The sequence below is a fragment of the Mus caroli genome, unplaced genomic scaffold (assembly GCF_978045245.1).
Source record: "Mus caroli unplaced genomic scaffold, Mus_caroli_1 scaffold_5, whole genome shotgun sequence".
NCBI classification, from domain to species: Eukaryota; Metazoa; Chordata; class Mammalia; order Rodentia; family Muridae; genus Mus; species Mus caroli.
The window spans coordinates 95,708,827-95,725,703 of NW_028227260.1; the positions used below are offsets into that span (position 1 = coordinate 95,708,827).

At 47.2% G+C, this 16,877-nt stretch overlaps 1 protein-coding gene across 1 annotated transcript; it reads left to right on the plus strand.

Moving 5' to 3' along the window:
• Window positions 1-1,393: 1,393 nt before the first annotated feature.
• Window positions 1,394-8,381, plus strand: LOC147004717 (X-linked lymphocyte-regulated protein 5C-like). The gene is made up of 8 exons (XM_085837712.1): window positions 1,394-1,522; window positions 2,033-2,102; window positions 2,995-3,029; window positions 4,102-4,222; window positions 4,924-5,023; window positions 6,415-6,513; window positions 7,764-7,868; window positions 7,980-8,381. The coding sequence occupies exons 1-8, from the start codon at window positions 1,417-1,419 to the stop codon at window positions 8,052-8,054; spliced, it is 711 nt and encodes a 236-aa protein (XP_085693838.1). The 5' UTR covers window positions 1,394-1,416; the 3' UTR covers window positions 8,055-8,381.
• Window positions 8,382-16,877: the final 8,496 nt, after the last annotated feature.

The window sequence follows — 16,877 nt, forward strand, 5'->3', positions numbered from 1 at the left end:
AGTGAGACGGGGTCCCCCAAATCCCAGTCATCCAGTCACCACTGAGAACATCTTAGAGTCTGGAAAGCAGGAACTGCACAAGCCAGTGATGAGCCCAGGGCCAGGGCCAGGGGGAGGGGGAACTCTGCATCAGCTTGGGGGTGAGTATCCTTGTCCAAAGGTCAGAGGGTCCTTGTGCAGGAGACTTAGAAGGCAAGGACTCTGTATGACGAAGGCTTCCCTCCCACCCACAGCCCTTCCTGATGAGACAATCTCTGCTTCTCCACACTGTTTATTCACTGTTCAGTGTGGAAGATGGGTGCATGCGACTCACTCAGGGTGGACCAGAGATTAAATACATCTCCCAGGATGGAATGTCGGTGAAGGGAAGCTTATTGGCTAAACCCTCTGGGGCCTGTCCATCTGGATACCTCGTTATCATGGAGCCCTGGGTGTTCTGGGCTATGTGACTAGTGCTCACGATATCCACATGGGACGTTGTGGTCACGGGTTCCAGTACAGGAACCCGGTGGACGCCTCCCACTCTCCTACATGAGAATTTACAGGGGCTTCTGTATCTGCTCAGCCTTCCCAGTTTTTGTCTGGTGACACAGCTCCACATGTCCCACAGGGCTCTACTGACTGACAGACAAAACTAAGGATGAGGGTCTGGTTGGGGTGGGGGAGGGAGGGGAGAGTCTGAGATAAATGTAAAAGTCAGGGGGATTTGGGTGTGACCTGACCACACAGGTGGCACAGACCACCAGGCTATTAACAAAATCCACTCCCAGCCTTCTGGGTGGAAGAGAGACATGCATATACATCCCTTCTGTTGAAGAGACAAGCCTGCCTGCATGCTTTACACCCCTGGTTTCTATATTCCTTGTCTGTGAGCACAGAGACTCCATGCCCTCCACAGGCTGTGTGTCATCTTGGTTGAGTGCATCGGGGAATCCCTGCATTTGCCTCTGGTGCATTCTTTTGGGTCCTGGAGGCTTGGGTCCCTGAGTTTCTTCAGAAGCATCTAGACTGAGAGTGGTTAGGAATTTCACCTGACTGCGCAGCAGGGCTCAACCATTGCTTGCCAGGGCACGGCTCCAGTGACTTCAGTGGCCACTGGTGGATTGGTGTTTGTGACTAGACACCAACATTGGATCTAGGGGTCTAGTCCAGCTTGTCCTAACCTGGTGACAAGAAACCAGGAGAAAGAGCTGAGACCGAGGGCTACTGGGCTGTGGAGAGCTCTGTGTTCAGCCAGAAAAATGGGACAGGATGTGATTGGACCTGGCAGGATATTGATGTCACACTCCCACCTCCTCTTTGCTCCAGCACACGTGGCCACATCCTGTGGAGTCCTGGTCCCTGTTTTCATTTAGGGTCATGAAATTCAGTGTCTTTACTTTCAGGAGTCCTGTCTGACCCAGGAAGGTTCCAGCCATGTCAGACAAGGAACAGAAGGCCATGAAGAAAAGTGGCAAGCACCAGAGAGTCGATAAGACCCTCCCATCAGATGACTCCAAGAAATCAGATGCAGTCAACCCTGGTAACAACTGATATGGGGCTTATGGGGCTGGGCCCAACCGTGGGGACGCTCTACTACTTGGCACACAGAACATGGGGCCTGATACTCATCAGGCCATTCCATGGTATTGCAGCTGGGTGGGCATGGAGGACAGGATGGGGTGGTGGGGAAATCAGACTCTGGCCTCTGATTCTCAAGCATGCTCTAGGTTTCCATCCCACGTGACATTCTCAGCCCCTGGCAGAGACAGATACAAAGCTCACAGAGACCAACATGCCTCTGAAGAAGCCCAGGGGTCACAGGGAATTTTCTTGTAAGGCTTGAACAGGTCCATGTACCTGCTGTCCCTAGACTAGGGCCAAGCCCAGTTTCACCTGTGGAGGGGGAGGGGTGTGAGTTCCTGGAAGACTGCTTCTAAACCTTTGTGTTGGATCTGGGCTCAACCAACTCTCGAGTGGAGCCATTTCCCATGCAGGATGATGAGAGCAACATGCTTCATTTGCAAAGGTTTTTCCTTCCCCCTCCATGCAGCAGACAAACCAGCAGTTGGTACCAGTGGGATGGGCAGCCATTCTTCAGGATCAGACATGCAAGAGGCCAGGTGATGTCTTCAAGGGTTAGCCTTCCCCACGTGAAGTAGTTTCAGTGTGGTTGTATGCAGATATAGAAATCAAAATGTTCCCTCTCCCAGGAAGTGGATCTAAGTGGCGGGCGGGGGCGGGTGGGGGGCGGGTGGTGGCAGGGTCTGCTATTCAGTGGAATAGGCCAGCATCAGAGAGACTACTGCTGCCTGTTTTCTCTCCTCTGAGGATCCTGGATTACAAGTAGGTCCATAAAATGATACAACCTGAACTCAGAGGGGAGAGTGTCAAGAGGCAGGCGATACCCAGTTGAGGGGAAGGTTTGCAGGGGTTGAGGGAGGTGGTTTGAGGCAGACTCTGGGGATGGCACATGGTCACCTTGCAGAAAAGTTGAGGAGACACTATCTGGGTGATGTAGGAGGAATAGCTGCAGGAGGGATTTGAGGAAGGAGGAGAGTGAATGTGGCTGGAGTGCAGGACACTTGGGTGAGTACGCCTTTATGAAACCCTGTGCTGCACTGTGAAAGGATCCCGGTGAACGTTTAATATAAAATCCCCTACTTCTGTGCAGCTGCCTGAGGTTGGGCAGGGAACACCTGGATTGCGATTTCCCACGAGTTGCCCAAACCCAGCCTGGGGCGGGTTTCCTGGGGATACAGTAGGCTTTCAGTCACTTGTGCTCCAGGAAGTAACCCTTAGCCGTGAGCCCATATGTATCTATCTGCAAAGGACGCTTTGGCTCAGTACGAAAACAAGGACAAAGGAATAAAATTATTGACCCAGAGAGGAAAACCCGACTTTACCCCACATGAGCTCTAGCCTGTGCAAAACGGCACGCCTCTCTCCTTTCCCTTCAAAGCAAACTTAGGATGCTTGTCCTCAATTAAGAATTCTGTGGTGTTTTTCCCACAGGGAGCCTGTTCAGAAGAAGATGCAGGATATCAAAGGTAGGTTTGAGCAGACCTTGTTAGTCCCAGAACTTTCTATCCAACCCCACGATTTCCGTACACTGAGAATGTGGTCACTGAGAGACAGCACAGCTCTGGAACAGTTCTGTGGCTCAGAGGATATTTCCGAAGAGTAAGTTGTCCTTTGGCCTTCGGGGGTTACCTTTATCTTAACTTTTAAGATGCTGATGTGAGCAGGGGAAAGGTTGTAGCTGTCGCCCAGGCTGTGGGGAGAAATTTCTGCTTCCTGCTTCCTGCTCCCTGCATCGCTGGAGAGTGTCACTAGAGATGATGGGCAAGCAGATAAATCTCTGCTCTTTAACTCACTGCAGGAGTGGTATGTCAGATTTCAACAGCTGGCTTTCAAGTTCTGAAGCCAGTCATTTTTTTCTGGCTTTCCAAAGTTGCTCTCCTCCAGGAACCCCTGCGAAAGGAAAGCTGGTAAAATAGCCTTTAGTCTGTAGACATTTAGGAACCTGTCAGGGAACTCTGAAGGCAGCACTGGGAAGAAAAGTGAGATAGATTGTATTGTGCCCATTGTGCATGCCACACTAGCTTGTTTTCTGTAGTCCACGGTAACAGCGTCAGTTTGCAACATGCCCCTCCAACCGAGGCAGGTTTTATTCACTTGTATAGGTGGACCCAGACAGAATTACTAGAGAGCCATCATCAATTCTTAGCCAGAGTGTAGAGTCAGCTCATACAAGCAAGGAAGTCTGACAGCATTGCTCTTTCTGGTAGCAGAGGAACTGCTTGGGTTTTGATATGTCCAGAAAATTGTTTGTCAGTGGCATTCTTTAGTCAAGCAGGGTGCCTCCTGCCTGTATTCCTAGCACTTAGGGAGTAGAGACAGAATCAGGAACTTGAGATTGGCCTCAGTTACATAGCAAGTTTGAGACCAGCTTAGGCTACAAGAGAACCTGTCTTTAAAAAAATAAAAAATAAAAAAGACAACGGATGCAGACGCATAGTTATTCATGCTGTCCTATAGGTGGTGTGTCTGGGATGAACCAAACTGTTCTTCTTCCACTGTATATTTGACTTAAAGTGATGCCTTTCCCTTCTCACACAGGTGATGATGGTACCGGATTTCTTATGGAAAAGAGGAAGCAGTTTGAAAAGGATGTAAATGCCTCTTTCCAACGCCTGAATGAAAACCTCCAGCGTATTTTGGAAGTTCAGCAGAAGTCAAGGTAACATTCTGAGCACCCGTAGACAGCCTTTACTCTTCTTCCTGAGTCACCCTGTCTGCCATCTTGGTCATGCACAGAATGGAATAGCTGAAGGGATCTCTGGAGCACTGCCTTTTTCTCTATGACCTGGTCCTATTCATAGCCAATGGGACCCCCCCCCCTTTATGGAACTCAGATGGGTCAGCTGCAAGACTGTCAAGACAGCCATTTCTCCCCTCTCAGATAACAGAAGGCCAGTCCTCTACGGTCTACAAAACTGTCCCTATTACGAGATATCACCAGAGTTCTCTGTTGTAAGTCCCACGCGTGGAAAGTGTTCTCTGCACACTTTCTGTCTGTAAAACACTGTAGGGTATGTTGCCTTCAGGACATGGACTCAGGCTCTCAGAATTTATAGGTTACTCCATAAGGGGAAGGGAAGATGAGTCTAATTTTAAGCCAGAAGTGTGATCTTGGGAGAGGTCTGCACAAATGCATCCTCAGTGTTGGAGAGGGAAGACATGTGAAACGATGCCTCTGGTAGCAGCTTAAGACAAAGTTCTCCTGGAATGAGAGTCACATTTCTGACTCTCATAAATCAGTGTAATTCATGCCCCATTTCTCTTTTGCTCCTAGCTCCTGTTTCAAAATTATGAGTGCTTGTCATTGGCTTACCCTCACCCAGTGTGACCATGCTATGTAATCGGTACTGTGTTTTACAGGCAACAGCTTAAGTCTCTGTACTGTGAAAGTTTTGGGTCCGTTTACCAGAATTGGCTGCATGAGATGGACAGCACAAGGGACCGAGAAGAGTACTTCAGTGTGAGTGGCAGTCTCAGCTAGCAACAGATCCTCTGCTGTGTCAGTTTCCCTAGTGGCAGGGCTTCCTACAGCAGGTCTGGAGGGAAGGGACAGGACATGAGCTCTGGGAGACCAGGAGGGTGGTTGATGTGGAGGGGAGAGTCTGGCCATTCTCCGTGACTTGGTTTATTTTTGTTTCCCTTCTGTGGGAAGATGACAAGGCTAATGATGGGTTAGGAGCCTGCATGGTACAGGCGTGAGGGGATGAGCAGGTACTGTCTGTAGAGTGCAGGAGGAGATATGGGATTGTATCCTGAGAGAGGACCCTTCAGGATCTAAACAGTGCTGATGCCAAAGAGTAGGAGGGCCCCACGTAGCCTTCTGACACAGTGATCAGGGATGCAGACAGAATGAGAGCAGTTCATGGGGCTGTGGAGGGGCAGGTGGAGACTTAGCTGCCAGTGTGGTTGGAGTTCAGACCGGCCCTGTCCCTGAGGAGAAGAGGGAAAGGTTCCCATGCAGTGATGGACCTGCGATGGTGACTGAGACACCTTTAGCCTGGAGATGAGAATGGTCTTTGGGGGGCAGGTAACTGGACTCAGTGCTGTCTCTGGGGGCTCTTTCTTCCTGGTGGAGGACAGAGATTTCCCCTGGGGATTCTGACTGAGGGAGATGGAGACAGATTCCAGTCTGGCGGTGAGGAGCGTGTTCTCCAAGACCCACTGATTGGGATGCAGCCATAGTCCTAAGGCTTGCTCATTTTGAAAACTCAGGAAAATCATTAACTTGTCTGCCTCAGTTTCCTAGAAGTAAAGTCAGACTGGTGGAGAAACCCTGCCTTCTAGACCTGTATATTGAATGGTTTCAGCTCTTGAAATCTTTGTTGCTGGGGAATGCTCGACAGCAGGAGCTGATAATATGGTTGCTATTCGTCTGCTCTGTCCTTATTTGGTTGATACTGTAGTTCATGGGGTGTCACAATGTAGGGAGTCACTGACTGATGAGGGAGGTTCAGGTGAAAAACTCCTTTGGACAGATGTGTTGTTCCCTTGGAAGATAATCTACCTGCCCATTGAGTTTGATGAGAAGATTAATCCTTTAAAAACCTGGGCCACAAGAGACCTCAATTTTTTACTTTATTTTGTTGAGGTGGAAGTCTACAGATTAGATGGATCTTAGATTAATTTCAAAATGAGTAGTTCTTTCATGGGAATTTTGCCCAGATGGGACAGAATGTCTCCCTCTGTGACAGGTCAGACGTTGTCATGTTGTTTTTGGTATTGAAGGTCATGTCTTCAACCCTGATCATGAATGATAAAACCCACAAAACAGCACAGGAAGCAACTGCTGTAAGCAGCTGGGTTGGATGTTCAGTTTTGCTGACATTTTATCGTTGATTTCCTCTATTTCAGTTTATAACCCAGCAGCAAATGAAGATTTTACAGGCGGCTATAGAGGACCATGCAACCAAGCTTGAAAATGCTAAAGATATGTGTGACACATTTCTGAAGGTCTAGTAGATTGAACTTGAGAACAGAGCACATCTTTATGTCACACTATGTGTCTCTAAAAGCAGGAGAAGGAATAAATGGCCCTTTCTCAGTTTGTGGGAAAAGTAATTTCACATTCTCATGGGAATATTTTCCCCCACATGTAGGAAAAAAACTAGGTTTTGTTTAGCCTGGGAAAGTGATGATTTTTAGTGGGAGAGTGTTGTAGCATGGGAGCTGCTGACTGGGAATTTGCTCTCTTGGTCTCCCTCTGCTGCTTCTCTCAAGCTTCTGCACTTCCCTAGACCTCAGCGCTGAGGAGTTGTTGTCCTAAAACAGGGCCTTTCCCTCTTCCATATTTCCCAGTGGCCTTCCTTCTTAATTCTCCCTCTTTGCTCTGTCCACTGCAAACACCCCTCCTCTAAAACTCCCCTGGCTGCTTCTGTCTTGTCTTCCCCCCTCGCCATGCACCAGCTTCCCCTGAAGCGACTCCTGTTGCCCTGTCCATGCTGTGCCTCTGCTCTTGGCCCAGATATAGATCTCCGTGCCTTGTCTTCCCTATGGAAGTCCTATGTTTTCACCACTGGAAGTTGCCATGGGTGTCCTCTTCAGTCACATAGCCAGCAGGCTCCCCTACCACACCCGTTTTCAGCCAGCATACATGTCGTATGCTCTTAAACTCCTCTGGGCCCTGACAATAGAGCAGAGAATGGACGGGCATTTTGTGGTGTATGGACAGGTGACACAGTCCGTTCTCCTGTGTATCCACCACTGCAGTATTCCTTGAGAGATGTGATCAGAGGCCATGTGATCAGAATCCTCACTTCAGCTCATCTTAGCTTAAAAGGGCATGTGATTGCATGCTGTGTCTTCTCTGTGAACATTGCATTCCATGGACACAGTAAATGAATGGCTCCTTCCCCTGGGAAACCTTGGGGGTCTCCAGCACAAGCCTGTGCCTCTTTTTCCCATGCCTGGTCTATATGGCCTTTACCTGCTCATCCGTCCATATTCTGAGATAAGTGCCTTAGGTGGTGTTCTCTTCTCATAATGATAGTGAGCTCACGTGTGGAACTGCATCTTTTTGTGGAGAGTTCATATAGATGCACAAGAAGTAGTCACTGTTACCTACTTTGATTCCTAACAAGGATCCTTTGGGATATGCAAAGTCTATGGATTTAATTTTAAATTTAAATTAAATGAGGTGAGGTGTCAAGTTGGGGCTTGGGGCTTCCTGCTCAAGTACCTTCGTTTGTTGTGGTTTGTTTCAGAAAGCCAACGACTTGAATAAACATCGCAAAACCTTTATTGGTGGTCAGCAAACTAATGTGGAGAAGGAAATCTCCAAGGTGCAGGACAGAGTGATCATGGAAACTGTAAGTTGTGTGTCTGTTACACTGTGTACCCTGGGCTGCCTGCCTTCCTATTAGCAGAGATGTAATGAAGATCCTCTAAATCTCCCTGCCCCCCCTTTTTTTTTCAAACAGCAAGAACAAGATGTATCCATTGTTGAAACATTCCTTCAGTCCCTGATCCATGAAAACTGTGAAGAAACCATCTGAAGCTCACACATAGGATACACAGGGAAGGGAGCGTTAGCCATGCTAAGAAGATGCTGGTAGTAGTCAGTGCAGCTCCTTTCTCTTTACTTTGTTTGTTACAATTGAGACTGAGACACTGTTAACCATTGAGTGAACTCCCAGCGGCTCTGTGAGTAGCGAGGACAGTTAAGTGTGGATCATCCAGGCCCATGACAGCAAGGGAGATACGTTCTGCCCAGTCGTGGCAATTACATTTTGGAAGCAAATGTCATTTTTCTTTGTGGCTGGTTCTCTGTCACTTTTCCAAAGTGAACGTTACCTTACTTATTTTAGGAAGAAATGAATAAAGATGGGACCCATTTTTCTGTGCATACTTTCAGTTATTCATGAGGTCATAGAGACCGTTCCATTGCAGTGGGAAAATCAAGCCAACATGCCACCGAGACTTGCTGAACACACTCATGTTTGTGTGCTCAGAAGTGTTAAAAAACACTCTTCTTCACACGATTCCCACAGAGGAGACAGATCCTAGTGTGTTGGGCCTGTGCTAGTTGTGGGGCTGTGGCATTTCCCAAAGACACGCAGACTCATTTTCAAAGCTGTCTTCCAGTCTGGTTGAAAGATACCTGCCCTTACCTATGGATGAAAGCATTTTCTCAGCGTGTATCTGTGTAAGAGTTTGTGGCTCCAGGGTTTTGGATGGGTGTTTACAGGAGGGTTTTCTAGGGTTCTCCTTGAAGTGTCTACTATTCATCAAGTCCGTCTGCCTGTATGTGTGTTGTCTAACTCCTTAGTCCTTCATTCTCTTATCCTTGTCCTATGCTGTATTTATTAAAATGAATGCTTTAGAATCTGTGTTCCGCACATTTGAGGTTTTGGGGGTTTTGTTTTCATGTGTGTACTTTTGAGTCTCTGTGAGCATATTCCCATGTGTGTGTCAGTACCCATGAAGGCCAGAAGAGGGCCTGAGTTCCCCTGGGCCTTGAGTTACAAGTGGTCTTGAGCTACCCAAAGTGGGTGATGCTACCTAATCTTTTGTCTTCTGGAAGAGCAGCAAGTGAGTTCATTTCTCAGAATGACAACATTGTATCCCTAGCAGCAGGCATGTGATTGAATATGCAAGAGGATTCCTCCCGTTCTATGAGTTTGAATGGGAAATGTTTGGGGAACTCAAGAACCTTTCACTAGCCTAAGAGCCAACCCTTCTTTCATAATGCCTTGTGACTCGTGAGCCCCCCCCTCCGATGATAGCTGTTGTCTTATAGGTCACTACAGAGAGTGTTGGAATGTAAGGAACCTTCAGCAAGAGGGAGGTGGGGGTGGCAGGGTGATAGATGAGACTTGGTGCCCTTGATGGTGGTGCCTGGACTCGGGAGATGAAACTGGTGATGGCACCCTTTGAGAGTGGCCATGACCCACCGGGGATTGAAGGAGCCTTTGACAATTCTTGGCATTGCCCAAGACCACTGGAAAACACAGACATTTACATTCCTATTCAAACCAGTAGCAAAATTACAGTTATTAAGTAGCAATGGAAATAACTTTATGGATGCTGGGGTCACCACAACCTAAGGAGCGGTATTTGGAAGGTGGAGAACTGCTGCTTTAAACTCTCAGAGCCAAGCCTCAGAAGGCCTGCACAAGGCCTAATTCATGGAGCCTGCTGGTCCCTGCTTCATGCATGTAAGCACGTGCTAGACAGCCTCCCTTGTGAGCACCTGATGGAGTCCCCTCACACATTCATCTGGTCTGCCTCGTGTGTCCACACCTGGTAGGCCTCTCTCAGGGATGGCTCACACATGAGCCTCTGTCATAGGTGCCTGCGCTGACAGCCACTCACATGGACATGTGCTAGGCCCATGACAAGGATAGCCCCACCTGCTAGAGCATCCTCAGATATACCCTGTTCCAGTCAGTCAGAGAGATAGACTCTTGGGGTAGAGAGAGACTGGTTGCATATCTTCCCTTTCTGAGGAGGAAGGTTCTGTGTAAGGCAGTGGAGTGAGAATGGCAAGGTGGGAAACGGGATATCGGGTACCCTGTGCTGAGGTTTCAGAGATGGGTCCAAGTGGCCAAGATGGATCCAAACTTTTCAGGGGTGACAGTGGGGCCAGAAGTAAGCAGGGCCCACACTGGCCTCCTAGGTGCTATCGAAGAGCTTCACTTTCACCTGGACCTGGAGCTTGCACCATGTTTACTGTGGGTCCTACTTGCTCATTTACACCTGACAGGCCCCCATGCTGGAGCCACCTAAGGGTTAGCTAAGGGTTATGCTAGGACCATGTCAGGAGTGCAGGCCTGCCACCGGGCCCACCTCACTGGTAAACTCCCCAGGAGTGCTCATTCAGCTCTTTCCAGGCAATCAGAAATGTACACCCAGGGAGGTAGAGTATAACTAGGTGTGGATGCTCACCCCAAGGGAGAGAAGAAGGCTCAAAGGGGAATATGGCTATGTAGGATCGCCCAGAAGGGTGACTGGATGTAGGTCGCTCTGTGCATCTGAGGCTTGTTGGGGCCAAGAAAATGGGACTGTAGAAGAGGCCAGGGACCGAGACTGAGGATAGCATATGATAAGTGTCCAGAGGCGGGTTGTCCTGCTGTTCACCTCAACTCGCATGCCAGGTGTGGGGGCTGGGGCCAGTCAAATTCTCCTGATTCCAGGGTTAACTACCCAGCTGAGGAATTGTGAAAGCCTACCAAGTACCTGCCCAGGCCTCGGGAGACTGAGACATAGGCCTCAGAAAGATGGCTCAATCACATAGCAGTTATATAATAACTGTTATTATATAATAACACACAGGGTGTGGCTGGAGACATCTACCTAATGCAAGAAGGAATGCAAGCTCATTGCCACACAGGCACCTTGCAGGTCCAGGTGGGCCAGAACCACACAGTCACAGAAACAAACAGGGGCCCGCTGTTTGTAATAGAATAATCCTGGTATCTCATAAAGGAACAAAGGAGCGAACTGAATGTACCTTAGCAGGCAATATCTTTCTGTAAAATAAATAAAATAAAATAGTGATGCCAAGGACTCAAGGTAGGCAGTGACGTGGGAGATGGGGCTTGTGAGGTGTGGGGAGACGGTAAGGAATGACATGGTCTAGGTGGCTCCTTCTTTTCCTTCACAGGAGGTTCTTGGCTGCTCATTATTAGCTGAGGCTCAACCTTGCAGTCTTTTCTTAAGTGAGAATGTGAAACATTTAGAAATGGAGAAACAGGGGTGAATGCAGAATTAGAGATGACTGGGTATGCAAGCGTTTCACGAATCCCAGAAAGCTTACCTACAAGAATGCTTATGTAATCACAGGAAAAACAAAAGGAACTCTGTGGAAAGGAGGGAACAGGAAAAAGCAGACACAGCAGCCCTAAATTAAATCTGTTTGTTGGAGGAGAAATGACTGAAGCTCTCACCCCAAGTATGCAGGCCTGGTGGACCAGACGGGCTTGCACTTGTGCCTTCCTTGCCCATCAGACACCTACACAAATGACCAGTATGTTGCTGTCCTGGATGCTTCTGCCCTCGGGGTGTTCAGGTGTTGTGCACTGGGCAGAACTGGAAGGAATGAAGCCTACAGGGCTGGGCCGGTTGGCTTCAGCAGAAAAGAACTGGTCGGTCAGCAGCTGTGAGTGCCAGATGGACACACAAACAGCATTCTCTGAGAAGGTTTTCAGTGAAGCAGTTCTCCTTTACTGGGGGCTAACAAGGATTATATAAACCTTGGGGAGTGGGTAGGGGTCTGGGGTTTGAGTGCACAACCTTGTCTGAGGTGCTGGGAATGCTTCATTTGCATGAAGAGTAATTCCAGGTCCATGCTGGACATGGACTTAGAGGGAGAGAGGAAGTTAAGAGCTGTAGCTTGGCCTGCTGGCTGTGTGACTACCTCAAGGGTGGGGGAGGTAGGGGGTCACACAGTCTGCATCGCTTGGGACATGCAGGCCCAGAGCAAGGAAGAAGGCCGTTCTGCTCCACCTTGTCTCAGGACCAGGTTTTCGGGGTTTGGACATGTCTCCACCTCACCCTGGCTATGGACTGGTCTCCCCCAGTCGAAAGGCTCTCTGGCCCCACACCTCCCCACTTTGTTTTATAGAGGAGAGACTAGCATCATTCACATCAGCCTCTATGCTGGGAACGGCTTGGTACTGAACCAGAAACTGATTGGCAGTGATATTCTTTTTCAATGCTACTTATCTGCCCTTTTAGAAATTGGATGAGGCAGGGTGCCTGGAGGAATAGGTAGCCCTTAACCAGTTATGGGCCAAGGAGGGGAGATACCAATGCACCAGAGGGTTTTAGTACCCCGAGGTAGGGATGTTAGTCGCAGACCTTGCCCTGGAGCCCCGGAGATCTCACTGGAGATCTGTGAGCATTTGTATGTTTTATTCCACCAGCCCAGGTTCATTGGCATAGAAACATCATTCCTCCCCCAGCCAAATGCAAGTCCCTCAGCAGTCAGTGATGTGCAGAGTTTTCTGATTTTGTAGAGTAACCCCCTCCAGGGAGGTGTTCTGTCGCTGGAGGGACTCAGGGCTGTCTGCAGGGGAAGCCACGGCCCGGTGAAGCTTGTTGTCCTGGAAGCTGTTGGCCAGGTGTTGTGTTTGGTCCATTTGCTCTGAAACACACAAACGTTAAAGGTAACATTGTAAGTACATTTCTGCATTAGCACACGTATGGAATGTACAGCATGCACATTTCTGCTAATGATGATTCTCTGCTATATGTTTGAAGAAGTAAAGGTATCAAAATCCATGAGTCCACTGGACCACACAAGCAGACTGTACTATAAATCTCTATCTGTGCCATATTTGAAAGGATGGCACATATAAAAAGTCACGAGGACAGGTAGCCAAAGGGATTTGTTGGCTATGTTGGGGCACTCATGTCTCAGCAGGTCTCTCAAGCTGTTCCCATGTAGAAGTAACAGTATTTACATCACCTGTTGGGTTTTGTTTGCATGTCTGGATATCTTCCTGTCTGTAGCCAAGATTTTCAGGAGGTCCCTCCTGGTAAAATCTAATTTTTACTAGCTTTGAAGAGAGCTGCTGCCTTTGACTTCCCATGGGGACAAGAGAAAAAATTAAACCCTCTTCCCTAAAGCAACAAGTTTCTTGACTTGATTCTGAGGTTAACACATCCTTAAAGTGTGTTAGCTGAGTTAATTCTTCAGTCCTTTCTAAAAACCCAGTGAATTTTAGCAGCTGTGTTACCTGTCTCACTTAAGAACATAAAAATTCAATAAAGCATCAACTGACCCTCCTGCTTAGAGTGGCTGAGAAATGAAACACCGTGCCAACCTGTGTGACCTGTTTATAGAATCCTGGAGAGGCCTAGTTTAAGAGGCAACATTTTGTGGGAGTGGTGGTGGGTTATTTGGTAATACTTTAAAATTGAGTGAACAAAACTCAGACACTTTAGAAACTAAGTCCCTGGAATTAACGGCACGTCCATGAAGGAAATATGTCAGTCTAGAGATTGCTAGCTACTAGGACATGTCATAGGCAGTGTTAGGTATTAGACATTTTTCATACGAGAGAGGACAAGATGCCAATATACAGTATTTTTGGAATAGTCAGTAATGTCTTGTCTCTGTAAAATAAACTGTCTCAAATACACGGACGGCCTTTTCACCTCTTTTCCTTTTTCATCAATTGAAGATTAAATAATAAAAACCAAATTAAAAAGGGCAAAACATATCTCCCTGAAGTGGAAACTTCTAGGTTCCTTAGACAGTTAGTTATGTCCAATGATGTTTTGCTGGGGCACACAGGTGAAATGACGTCTTGCTAAAAGCATAGGGTCCTGTGTCTGCTCCACCACCAAGCTCAGCCACCTAGGGAGGCAGGATGCACATGGGAGTTTTGACTGTGATTACCCCACACTGTCCGGGATTGACAGAGTGCAGTCTGAGGCAAAGGACAGACAGAGCTGGTGCGGGTGCCCCTCAGGCCTGCAAGGAGGCTGGGGCCATCTGGTTCTCAGGCTCTGGGATACCCAGGCACTGGTAGATGCAGTGGAAGAGCTGAGGATGGAGTGACAACCCTCTCTCCTCTCCCCTCCCCTCCTTGGGCTGTATTTAGAGAATAAAGAGGGAAGAGCTCAGGCTGGCAGCTGGCAGCTGGCTGGATCCCTCCAGGAGAGTCTTTGGCTCATTGGCAGGCTGCTGGCTTGGCTTGGGCTTGGTGGCCAGCTGCTGTGGCTGGGAATGCAGAGAGGCATTCTACTGGAGATTAGACAGCAGCTCTTGAAGCAAAGGCCTTCTCCATGGCTCACCATGGCAGATTCTGATGAAAAGAGACAGACAGTCTGTGGTTTTAAGGCATTAATTGTCATGGAGGAAAGTGGATGAGTAAGACTGTACCCCATTTTCAGGGCAAGCCTGAGGTTAAATATCTTTTGCAGGGAGGAATGTCTGGAAGGAGAGGTTATTGGCTAAGCCTCCAGGCCTTTAGGTACCTCATGAACATGGAGATCTGTCTTGAAGCTATGGAGGGGCTCAGGGTGTTGCCCTTATGACAGAAAGCCTTGTGCCAGGAGCCTGGTTCCCCGGGAGCCGGATGAAAATGCCTCCCATCCCTTTTAGGGTCACTGGGGTTTCTAGCCTTGGCTCAGACAGGCACCAGGCTGCCATTCGTGGTCCTACAGTCACAGGGAAGAATGTTTTCCTGAAGCAGACACAGGTGAAATGATGTTTTCATATGGCAAACACGTGAAAGGACCCGGGATGAAGGAGGATAAATATGACCGTACAGATGGCAGGAGACGAGCACTGAGCATTGCTTTGGTTTTCTCCACCAGGCTATTCTCCACTAATAACAAGCATGTGACCATTCGCCTTACATAGAGTTGTTGATCCCCACTCATGGTGACGCCAGAGAGGAATCTCGCCCAGCAACTGCTTGTGAGCTTCCTGCAGCAGCTTCCAGTTTCTGCAGCCTTGCCTCAGTGTGGTTGGTTCTCCTGCCCGGTGTCTGCCTGCCAACAGTACTGGACTGTAGCTGCTGGTTCTGGCCTGGTGTCTGCTTACAGAAAGGACTGGTCTGCAGCTGCTGGGTCATTTGATTGTTTGCTATAAGACTGAACTGCTGCCAAAGTAGATGCAGCTTGCCCCCAAAGAAGTATTGCTAAACAGGTCCACTTTCCCCATATCCTAATGACTTTTCTCTTCCCCTACTGCTGATGGAGGAGAGCTTAGACCCTTATGAAAAGTAGGATGCAAAAAACATATGCCTAAACCCCCCTATTAATTTTTGTACCGATTTCATATTGAAATGACACATTAGATATATTGATTGGTGAATCAAATAGAAATGTATGAGTGGTGGTGCACGCATTTAATCCTAGCACTTGAGAGGAAGAAGCAGGAGGATTTCTGAGTTTGAGGCTAGCCTGGTCTACAAAGTGCGTTGTTCCAGGACAGCCAGGGCTAAAGAGAGAAACCCTGTCTCAAAAAACAAAACAAAACAAAACAAACAAAACAAAAGAAGAAGAAGAAGAAGAAGAAGAAGAAGAAGAAGAAGAAGAAGAAGAAGAAGAAGAAGAAGAAGAAGAAGAAGAAGAAATGTACAAAAATGTTAGCTTTGAATGTGTTTACTGGAAAATATACCATGATACATAGTTTACATTTTCCTTCTTTAAATGGCCCCTTTTCAGAACAGATACCTTTAACTAGGTTGATTGTTTCCAGAAGCAAACCTATTAATAATAGCATGCTTACAGAGAGTTTCCCAAGAGCAATATGGAGTGGAATAGAATCTTGGCACCCTTTATCAATCATAATTCTGTGCTTTTGTGAATTCAGAAATCATACATTGCACTTGGAAAGGGGGACATGTACCAGCCAGGTGGTTAATTTTACATGGGCATTAGTAAGTTTAGTTCCCATTGGCAAAATGTCAGTTTCATATTAACCAAGGTGTACTGATCAGGTTAATGTGAGTGCTTGCTACTCAGTCCTTTCTTAAAGACAGACCTAAATCCTAGCTGCTGATGTATAGAATTTCTACAGGTAGATAATCTGTATGCCATTAGACCCAGTGAGATGTGGACCCAAGATGATTTTCTGAAGCTTCAAAGAATTTTTTTAAGTTATTGAAACCCACAGCTTAGAGAAGGCAATAGATTCAAACCTTTGTTTCATAGTAGCAGCTTGGGAAACAGTTTGGGGTTAACAGCAGGAACATTCTTTAGTTTGACTGCAAACCATGAAAAAGGGCTTTTCTCTTCTCTAACCAGAAGACTGGGTGTATATAAATTTAGAATAAAGAGAAGCATCATGGGTCTATATTTAAAAGGCAACCATGGGAGCCTGTGAATAAGATATTATCAGAAATCCACTGATGTAAAGTCTCTGAACTTTATATAGTATGTTGTAGCAAATAATTCTGGATTTCTATCATTGTCAGGTAAAGTATTGAGACTTGTTGCTTTCTTTGTCGACAGGGATGTCTAATAATACTTTTAAGCCATTGATTTTTAACATTTCTAATGGTACAAACATTTTTTTAAATTTAAAGGTGTTTAAAATCTCCTAAATGTGATATGGTAACATTAAAATTAAGTACTCTTGTAAGAGTAAAGACAGAGAGCATAACCATAATATTTGAAGGGAAGAAAATCAAAATGCAATTGATTTCTGGAGGCAAGACACCCATCTGTGTCCCCTGTAAAGTCTATTCCTCCAAAGACAATTCTCTTTTAGGCTCAGGTGATAACTTTCTTGGTGTTTTTGAGTGTGAATCCCCTAGTGAGGTTTGACCTAAATTACTTGGCTTTCCAATGGTTAATCTGATTGTGGGCCACAACGAGTTGGTCAGTATGTGTCATAAGGAGACCATTGACAGTTG